Source organism: Nematolebias whitei, chromosome 2 (genome assembly GCF_014905685.2).
Source record: "Nematolebias whitei isolate Nwh7 chromosome 2, NemWhi1, whole genome shotgun sequence".
Taxonomy (NCBI): Eukaryota; Metazoa; Chordata; class Actinopteri; order Cyprinodontiformes; family Rivulidae; genus Nematolebias; species Nematolebias whitei.
Genome location: NC_056499.1, coordinates 12137838 through 12148616, shown reverse-complemented (window position 1 = coordinate 12148616; position 10779 = coordinate 12137838). Strand labels below are relative to the sequence as shown.

Genomic DNA, 10779 nt, shown 5'->3' with positions numbered 1-10779 from the left:
ATATATATATATATATATATATATATATATATATATATATATATATATATATATATGCTTCCATTAGGTAAAGTTATTAAACAGCATGGGATAAATTTTCATTGTTATGCTGATGATACACAGTTATTTGTCCATGAAACCCAATGAATCCAATTACTTACTACAAGCATGTCTTAAAGACATAAAAACATGGATGACCCTAAATTTTATGCTTTTGAACACAGACAAGACTGAGTTTTTGGACCTGAGCATTTTAGGAATAAAATTTTCAGTCTTTCTCCCTCCTTAGATGGCATTAATGTGGCCTCCAGTTCTAATGTTAAAAATCTTGGTGTTATTTTAGATCAGGACATGTTTTTTTTATCCCCCACATTAAAAATGTTACTAGAACTGCCTTCTTCCACCTGCGTAATATCACTAAAGTTAGAAACATCTTATCTAAAAATGATGCAGAAAAACTGGTCCATGCATTTGTCACATCTAGGCTGAACTATTGCAATGATTTATTATCGCGTGTCCAAAAACTTCTTTAAAACGTCTCCAGTTAATCCAAAAGGATGATGCCAGAGTTTTAACTGGAGTTAGTGGGAGAGATCACATCTTTCCAGTTTTAGCTTCTCTCCATTGGCTCCTGTCAAGTCCAGAGTTGAATTCAAAATCTTACTTCAAACCTAAAAAGCTCTCAACAACCTAGCTCCATCTTATATTCAATATCTTATTGTTCCATATTTTCCTAACAGAGCCCTTCACTCACAGACTGCAGTGGTTCCTACAGTTTCCAAAAGCAGAATGGGAGGAAGATCTTTCAGTCGTCAGGCTCCTCTCTTGTGGAACTAACTTCAAGTTTCTGTCTGTAAGGCTGACACATTGTCCAGACTGGACTTAAGACTTTTATGTTGATCAATCCTATAATTAAGGTTGGCATGTTATGCTGCTATCAGCTTAGACTACTAGAGGACAAACTGACCTCATTTCCCTAAATGATTTGCTAAAATGGAATCGTTTTCATTTGATACTATTTCTATCTTAACATGTGATTCTTGACCTGCCATTGTGTATCTGTTCCTCTCAAACCCAGCCGGTTGAAGCAGAGTGTCCTGAGCCTGGTTCTGCTAAAGGTTTCTTCCTCATGAGGGAGTTTTTTCTTTCCACTGTCGCCTTCATGCTTGCTCAAGATGAGAGTTCTGTGATGGAGTTAAAGTCAAAACAGTCTGCTCCTCAGATAAATAATGTTAAATTATTATTTTTATATACGAATGTTTCTGTTCGGTGTGTATATATACTGTACATATAGGGTATACTGTACATATATATATCACTTATATACTGCAGGTGGTCCTTGTGTCTCAGTGAGACTAACCTGTATAAATAAAAGTTGAATGAATACGGGCCGCCATCCTTTCGCTTAAATTGACATCGAAAAACTCCTTTTTCTTATTACTTAAAAAAAAAAATGTAACACTACAGAAGATATCGAACGATGTTCAGTCAGGTCATCTGGACAGTTCCTTTTTTGTTGAGAGACATTTCACCATCCATTCGACTGATTGGTCCACTGTAGGAGTGTACTGCAAACACTTTGTACGCGACTTCTCAGACTGATGAAGCCCTTCGGATGGATTGGATTTCTTTGTCTGGATTATTGAGCATGAACTTTGAAGAGCACAAAAGATAGTCTAGTTTTTTCTTCGATAACTAAAACAGTTTATAAATAAATTTTACTCACTTAAATTCATTACAAGTTCTTACAAGCGTTTGATATTTACAGCAAAATTAGAAGCACATTTGTGAAGCTTTTCAAAAATAAATAAAATTTCCTAGGTTCCGCGAATGCATCAATCGTCAGGTTGTGGTGACGTCAAGGTTCAGGAAGTAAACAATAACCAACGGCGACGGAGTCAGGTTGTTGTTTTTTTCCTCTTCTCTGCTTTAGTAAAACATGAGCTCATTCTACAGACTATTCGTTTCTATTGATCGTGATTGTATTTAATTATTTATTTATTTGTTATTGGTTGTTTTTATTTACTCTCAGTTTATTTTGAGGCACAAAGTCACTTCCGGTCCTCGATGCACCGTTAGCTGACTGTGACGCTAGTATTCATTCAGTATATTAAAATATTTGACTTTTTACGGCATTTCAATGAATATGGGACATGTTTTTGACGCATTAACATCATGAAAAATGCCCCTTAATCAATCAAACCAACTTTTGACCCAAGAAAAGTGTCTGTCATATGTTACTTGTAACTTATGTGTTTACTTCTGATAATTATTAGATTTTAATTGGTCCAATTTGGCCCTTTTTACTATCAAACATCTCTAGATTATTTCACTAATAACTGTGCAAGTTTTAGTTGTGTAATTAGAATTCCTGGCCTGAATTTTTTTGCTTGTTGTGTTTGTTTCACCTAAAATAACTTTATTAATCCCAAACGTTGACTTTTCTGCTCTTTGTTTGGTGTTTACATCAGGATCATTTCTGCAGTTCAGTCACAAACTCACTGTTTCTTGTTGGTTGTTTGCATTTTTCAGTGGTATTTCTGAAATCTTCTGTCCAAAACAGACAAGATAAAGACATTAAAGGTAAAAAACATAAAATTTGATGTTTATGTTTAAAGAGAAACATATTATTGTATAATGTCTTTATTGTGTCTTTGAAGAAATATAACCATTAGATAATTTTCAACACAAACTGACTAAGAACTGATTCATCCTTAAATATATAAATACGGCAGTAGATTATTTGCAGAATTAACAAAACAAAAGATACAAAACCCTCTGTTTGTTCAGGATGCAGCCATCAGAGGACTGACCAAACCTGCTGGTTTGAGTCTGCAGCTTTCCAGTTAATTCAACACAACTTTATTTATAAAGCACTTTAAAAACAACACTGTTGGTCAAAGTGCTGTACATTAATATAAAAAGAAAAACTACAGAATCTAATAAAACAATAACAAACAAAAAATATTAAAGAATAAAATCCATCCATCCATTGGCTTTACCCACTTTTTCCTCTTTGGCTCATGGGGGTCACTGGTGCCCATGTCCAACAATCACTGTGCGAGAGGCGGGATACACCCTGGACAGGTCTCCAGTCCATCACAGGGACACATAGAGACAAACGAGACAAACAACCTTTCACTCTTTCACTAAGAGACATTTTAGAGTTACCAATGAACCTAACGTGCATGTTCTTGGTCACACAGCACATAGAGGACATGCAAACTCCACCCAGAAAGGCTGGTAGTCAAACCATTGTCCTTGTAGCTAAGTGGCGACAGCTCTAACCAGGATAATCACTGTGAAAAAAAACACTGTAATGCCACTTTGACTGGTGATATGAGCTGCTGATTATCCTTGCTGCTGATCTCATGCTGCTGATTATTTCATGCTGCTGTATTCATTTGTATTAATCTGCTCACACAGACTCATGTTCGTGCTGCTGTTGTTCGGCATATTGTTTTTGCACTATTGGTGTTTAGCGTATTTCTTAGTTCACATCTTAGATCCTTGTATACCGTTTCTGTTTATACTTTACATTTTTGCTATTTTTGGGTGTAACTGGGACCTTGAGTACACAATTTAATTCCACCGCATGTACCACATATGATGTGAATGATAATTAAAAAAAACATTTGAACTTGAACTAAAGATGGCTGTATTTTCTAACAGCCTTGGCCAGCTGCTCCTCACCTGCTGTCCCACATGAACACGCCCACAAAGTTCTGACCAATCGCACAATATCTGGCGCACCCCCGTGAGAAAAAAGTTCTGCCACGTTGGTTGCGCACAGAACCTGTTCTTTGGGCGGTGCAAGAACTAAAAGACGCAGCTTTTAGTCACACAATTATGTCAGCAAGAAACATCTTCAGCCCGTCTTCAGCCTGAAAGTTCATGTAGACTCGGTGCTTTCAGTCCCTCTGGTCCAGTTCTCTGGGACTCTCAGCCACCAGAACCCAGGACTGATCCAGCAGGGTCTTGTTTGATAAGCAAACTGAAATCTTTTCTCTCAACCTTTCACTTACAGTGGTGACTTAATGAATAAGTTTAGTAATTTAGTTTTTATTGTTCAAGTTTATATTTCGTTGTGGACTTACATGTTTTTAAACTTATTGTAGATTTATTTTTAGCTTCAGTGTCCACATTATTTATTTATTTATACAACACAACTTTAAGCACACTGAGTTTATGATATTCTGCTCATCTCTTGCTGATTTATTTTATTTTGTTTCTAATTGAATGACTGATCCTCCCTCTCTGAAGGTTGAACTTCAGGCCCGGTTCTGCAGATGGCGTCTCTGATCTGCACCTTACAGGACCACCAGGACGATGTCAACTGGTGTTCCTTCTCATCCAAACTGTTAGCCACGTGCTCCGGGGACAAAACCCTCCGTGTCTACAACACCCGGGACTTCTCCGAGCTGCCGTTCTCGCCGCTGACGGGACACGGCTACGGTGTCCACTGCTGCTGCTTCAGCCCCTGCGGGCAGTTCCTCATCTCCTGCTCCACGGACGCCACCACGATGGTTTGGTCCACGACCACGGGTGACATCGAGGCCGTCATGGAGCATCCCGGTCGCAGCCCCGTCAGGATCTGTGCGCTGTCTCCGGACTCCCTCCACCTGGTTTCCGGTGCGTCTGACGGGACTTTGGCTCTCTGGGATTTCCCCTCCAAACAGCTGCGCAGGTAAATAAAAAAACAACAATAAAATTCTCCTCTGCATCAAAAGCAGTCAGTTCAGGTGGTTAGGTTGTACTGATGTTGGGAAAACCGGCCCATAAAATTGAACTTGTTTGTTTTTGTTCTGAAGAACCGGGGGAGTGAGCGACACCACCATGGTGGCCTGCTCCTTCAGCCCCTGCAGTCAGATCTTCGTGACCGGCTCCACCTACGGAGACCTTCGTTTGTGGAACCTGGACTTGAACCAGCTCCACGCTGAGAAGAACGCCCATGACCTGGGGGTCTCCTGCTGCACCTTCGCTCCCAGCATCCTCAGCGGTCTGTCCCCGTCAGGTCATCAGCTGTCTGTTGGTTTCAGTGGGTTTTTAACAACACAGAGTCGTTCAAAAGTTACATTTGAATCTCGCTGGCGTTAAATAATTGTGCCTCGTTGCGGAATGAAGAAGAAGAAGGGGAAATACGCTCCATCTGTTCGTCTTGTGAGCATGATAACTTGAAAAGTAAGTGAGGTACCGACTGCCTTGGCTACATCTAGATGTAAGACAGGTCACGATCAAAAATTGGGTTGCCATGCCAAAATCCAAGATGTCTGCCACCATATGTGTGTGTGGGTGTTTATGTGTAAACCAGCCAGTCCAATTATTAGAGGAAACTATGCTTTCTAGTTTTAATAGTGCTTAAAAATATAGTTTTCTCATATGAATGGGGAGGCCAAAGATTGATCTAAGGGGGCCAAGCCCCCCCCCCCCCCCCCCCCCCCCCGGCTCCCCCTGTTGCACCTGGTGGTGGATGAAACTGCTCCCTCCACTCGCCAGGATTTGTCACTCTGCTCTGCCAAACCCTTCTCTGTTCTGCTCCACAGTGTAACTCCTCCCCCCGTGAATGTCTTTCACCAAAAACATTTAGGTTTACTTCCACTCCCTGTTCGATTCCAGTCCAGAAAAACACTCATCTTCAAAACTACAAACATTCACCGTACAAATAACTCAGGGACGGGGGACATCAGCGTACCGCTTCTTTATTTTAGTTTTCAAGAAGGAAAAGATGAGCCGGTCTCGCTCTTCAGGGGGATGTTAGCTCTGAATTATTGTTGTCATCTACATTAGTGTGACGTGGAAACATTTTAGTCACTGTTTCCTGTCGGTCGGTACAAAGTTGTCAGAAAATCACGTGTTGGAGGGAAAACATAAAAACGAGATTTGGCCACTGTGTTTTTAAAACATGTCAGGATGGTGAGTGTTTTGTGACTTTATTTCACTTATTTACCTATTTGGGGTGTTTTACAGCTGCGACGCTCTTATGACCCGCCCACATCGAGGCAGCACTCCGTTAAATGAAAAACTAGAGACCGAGTGGGGCAAAGACTGGACGATGGAAAACTGGCGAAATTAGGAAAGATTAGGTCGAAGCCAACCCACTCCTGATGCTCCTTTGTGCCATAAAGTGAGGTAGTAACAGAGCCTAAACAGCTGACAAACAGAAAGACGGCACCGCAGCTCAGGGATGTGATGAAGTGATGACATCAGGTCTGTGGGACCACCAGGATCAAAGAACAGATTTATTACAGAGGGAAGATTGATGATGACGCACAGCAACTCTGTATTTAGCTTAAAAATGAGGTAACGACAAATAGAACCACTAAACCAAGTTAATTCATGATGTTTGGAAGGCGGACGTTCATCACACGTTGAATAAGCTGAAGCTCTGTGTCGACCCAGCTGAGTTCTGCTCCACACCTCTTGGTTCTGTGATGCTCGCTTCAATAAGTTAGAGTGTAATGTTTTACGCTTTCACTGTCGATGTCATTAAATATGTTTAAAAAGGCTTTAAACTGTCATTATAACAGGACTCAATTTGATTAGCTGATTTGTGCAGAAACCCTAAAATCTGACGGTACAAAAGGATGAGCGTTTGAGTTTCTGCCCAGAGTCAACAGAACGGACTGGTTTAAAATCTGCCTGCAGTAAGAATGGTCCGTTTATTTTGTTCCTTCTGGACTCTCAGGTGGTCAGCTGGTGCAGTTTCGTTTGGCCTCCTGTGGGCAGGACAGTCACTTGAAGATATGGGCCGTTAACAAGTTCAGCTCCGGAGGTAAAGATCTTTAATTAACTGTAAAAATGTCACAGTAAAAGTGCCATCACTCCCTCCTTTTATTCATCTACAATTATGATTATTATTATTATTTATATCTACAAAATAGGAAGCGAAGATGAATCTCTGCTTCGTGTTTTTTTTTAATAAATTGATCCACACCAGCAGGTCGGTTCTGCTACAGAAAATGTTCCCGTCTTTTTAAATTTTTAAAAAATCATAGGATGGTTTTTAAAAACTCTAGTCATGACTTTGTAGTAATATATTGTGTAAAAATACTTTGTAAACTGTGTGAGTCGAGCTGTTGTTTTATGATTGCAGCCTATCAGATGCAGCTGCTGCACACGCTAACGGCTCAGTCGGCTCCGGTCCTCTGCTGCTCATTCTCCTCAGACGGACAGCTGCTCATTTCTGGGTACGAGACTAAAGAAAGCTAAAGAAATGATATTTTCTGCAAAAAACACAGCTAAAGGACAGCTGAAACGTGCTAAAATTATTTGGTGAAGCCTAAAAAAACAACAAACACTGGCTAAATGTAGCAAAAGGCTAAAAGCTAAAAGAAACAAAAGGCTTGAGAAAGCTAAAGTAACAATTAGCAAAAAGTATCAGAAATGTAATTAAAAGCTAAAAATAGCTAAATGTTAACTAAAAGTTTAAGTAGTAGCAGGGTAGTTAAAAGCTCAAATAGTAGTTCTAATAAAGCTAGCCAAATGTTAAAAAAATGGGTAGCTAAAAGCAGCAGAACAGTAGCTAAAAGTAACAAAATGTTGACATTAAACCAAAAGTACCAAAAAGTAGCAGAAGGAAACATAAAAGTAACAAAAAGCTAACTTAAAGATAAAAGTAGAAAACTGATGTTTTGAAGCTAAAAGTAAAAGCTCATTAGCCAAACGCTAAAGGTTGCAAAATCCTAGCTAAAAGTAACAAAAGGCTAACTAAAAGCTCAAGGAAACAAAAGGCTAGATGATAGCTAACAAGGCAAAATACTAACAAAGTATCAGAAAGTATCAGCTAAAAGCTACAATTAACACAATGCTAGTTTAAGACTGTAAGTAGTAGAAAAGTAGCTAAAAGTAACAAAAAGTTAACCAAAAACTATAAGTAAGGCTAATTAAAAGCTAAAAGTAGCAGAAGGAAATCTAAAAGTAGCAAAAAACTAACCTAAAATTAAAAATAGCAAACCATTATTTAGAAGCTAAAAGTAGTGACTCAGTAGCCAAATACTAAAAGTTACTAGAGGCTAGCTAAACCTAACAAAAGGCTAGCTAGCTAAAGGCTATAGGTGGCAAAAGGCTAGCTAATAGCCAAAATCAACAAAAATCTAGATAAAAGCTAAAAATGCAATAAGCTAACTGTCAGAAATGTAACTGAAGGATAGATATAGCAATAGGTTAGCTAAAGAGTAAGTAGCAGAATGAGCTAAAAGTAACAAAAGGGTAGCTAAAAGCTTGAAATTGCAAATCAGTAGCTAGAAGTTAAAAGTATTTGCAGTTTAGCTAAAGGCTAAAATAAGTCAAATGCTAATTACAGGTGTCAAAAGTCTAGCTTAAAATATAACAGTAGCTAAAAGTACAGGTCTCTCTTGTGATTCAATGTGACTAACCGTATAAATAAAGGTTGAATGAAAAGTAGCAAAAGACTAGCTAAAAAGCACAGGAGAGTCACCAAAAATTAGCTTAAGAAGATTGAAACGGCGTCAGTAGCTGAAGCAGATTTCAGAGAACGTGTTTAAATGAACTGAAGATGGTCTCTGTGTATTTCTATGGTGAAAATGTTAGTAAATAAAGTTAAATATTATTTAGTTTAGCTTCCATGTCCAGAATGATCCAAAAATTTGGATACATGGGCGACCAATCAAAGTATTCAGAGATTTTTAAAATGCAAAAAGAAAAACAAAAATAAATAAATAAAAAAACCAGGGAAACGGTGAACGTTGACTCAGCCGTCACAAAGTAAACAATCATATATTCTCTTCATAACATCCACAATGTTCTGTTTATTTCAACATTTTGTGAATTTCAACTTTGCAGAAAGTTGCTTTAAATGTTAAATTGTGTTTTTGTTTATTTTCTGGTAACATGGAGGTTTATGAATCGTTCACACTGCGGTCACAGAAGACGTTATTTAAACATTTAATCACTTTAGGTTTCCAGCTATTGTCACTCCCTCGTGGGAGTTTTAATTTTCCTGCCATAAATATGATAAAATCCACACCATAAATCACTGAGCTCATCTTAAATAGGCCACCTTCTGTCGTTGCAGTTCTGCCTTTCAGCCCCTAGAGGGAGACATTTACCAACATGTGTCACTGAAACATTTTATTTTCCCATTTCTCAGATCTGTGGACAAAAGCGTTGCGGTTTATGACACTGTGAGTACTTTTATTTTTTAAATAATAAATAATAATCCCTTTAATCTTCAGCTGCAGGTCTCATGCTTCTTTTCTCTCCAGAATAAAGCAGCTTTGCTTCACAAACTGAACCACCACAAGAGGTAAATATTTATATTGATACATAAATGTTCAGTTCAGGGGTTTTAGGACAATAAAAGAGAACTGGTTCCATCTCCAATCATTAGCCGTCCTCCACGGTGCTGACAGGTGATATGAGATGTTGCTGCTGTGCATTGTGGGTAAACAATGATGAGCTGAGTTAATTTGAGTTAATTGATTGTTCTGAAAACGACATTGAAGTCCATATTTTTATGAAACTTTATGAGTTTGTGCAGAATTCCTTAATTCAATCTTGCATTTTGGTTCCTGGCTTCATTTCTAAACAGAAAAAGACCCGGTGACGTTGTGGGGTACATTTTTCTCAGATTTGATGCCACAAATGATTTGAATTTAGTAAAAGGTGGGACCGTTCTGGTTCCACACAAAGCCAGCAGTCCCAGATGAACGATCCGTTTTGGATCCAGCCACCTGTGTGTGAAAGGCTCGGGGCTCCTTTCAGCCGAGTGGAAGAAGGAAGATGAACGCAGAAAATAAAACTTCTCACAAAATGCCTCCAGGAAACTCCTTTTACTTCCAGGCAGTTCTTCAAAACGCTCACAGAAGGGCTTGATTGTGGATCTTCTCTCTGCTCTTTGTGTGAAGCCGAGCAGCTTTTGTGGACTTCTCTGCGACCCGGCTCGGGTTTTACAGAACCTGCCCTCATTGACTTCACTGTCTTATTCTGAAATCAGAGGAAAATTTAATTTGAATCCTGATTTAGATCAAAGATGCAGCCAGCTGGCTGAAGGAGGAAACTTCCAGCGCTGCCGCAGTATCTTATTCACATAATACTGTACTGTAGTACTGCAGTGATAGTACTGTAGTGATAGTACTGTAATAGTACTGTTTCCATAGTACAGTAGTTATAGTATTGCAGTGATAGTACTGCAATTCTATTAACATAGTGACAGTACTGCAGTGATTGTACTGCATTGATAGTACTGCAGTGGTGGTACTGTAGTGGTAGTACTGTAGTGATAATACAATAGTGATAGCCCTGCAGTGATAGTACTGTAGTGATAGTACTGCATTGATAATACAATACTGATTGTACTGCAGTGACAGTACTGCATTGATAATACAATAGTGATAGTACTGTAGTGATAGTACTGTAGTGATAATACAATAGTGATAGTGCTGTAGTGATAGTACTGCAGTGATAGCCCTGCAGTGATAGTACTGTAGTGATAGTACTGTTATTGATAGTACTGGAGTGATATAGTACTGTAGTGATAGTACTGTTATTGATAGTACTGCAGTGATATAGTACTGTAGTGATAGTACTGTTATTGATAGTACTGCAGTGATATAGTACTGTTAGTGATAGTACCGTTTTCATTGTTCTGTAGTCAGTATCGCAGTGCATTACTATTACTGTGGTACTATCACTGCAGTAATATGACAACAGTACTATCGCTGCACTGCTATGTCTACAGTACTATGACTACAGTATTATCACTGCAGTACCCTTACTGTGGTACTATGACTACAGTACTATCACTGCAGTACTATGACT

General features: G+C 38.9%; 1 protein-coding gene and 1 long non-coding RNA gene across 4 annotated transcripts in view; both read left to right on the top strand.

Annotated features, from left to right (window-relative positions):
* Positions 1–1849: 1849 nt before the first annotated feature.
* Positions 1850–4291, top strand: LOC119428998. Its single transcript, XR_005187730.1, has 3 exons — positions 1850–1902; positions 2533–2583; positions 4264–4291. It is a non-coding gene; the product is annotated as an uncharacterized LOC119428998 (long non-coding RNA).
* Positions 4290–10779, top strand: part of wdsub1 (WD repeat, sterile alpha motif and U-box domain containing 1) — a 14881-nt gene continuing 8391 nt past the window's right edge. For 2 of the 3 annotated variants that reach the window (XM_037696694.1, XM_037696702.1), the window contains exons 1-6: positions 4290–4687; positions 4812–4999; positions 6686–6772; positions 7094–7187; positions 9110–9143; positions 9225–9265. In XM_037696694.1, coding sequence (XP_037552622.1) covers positions 4290–4687; positions 4812–4999; positions 6686–6772; positions 7094–7187; positions 9110–9143; positions 9225–9265 — 842 coding nt within the window. The remainder of the gene's footprint in view (positions 4688–4811; positions 5000–6685; positions 6773–7093; positions 7188–9109; positions 9144–9224; positions 9266–10779) is intronic. The other variant, XM_037696710.1, reaches the window with a different exon arrangement.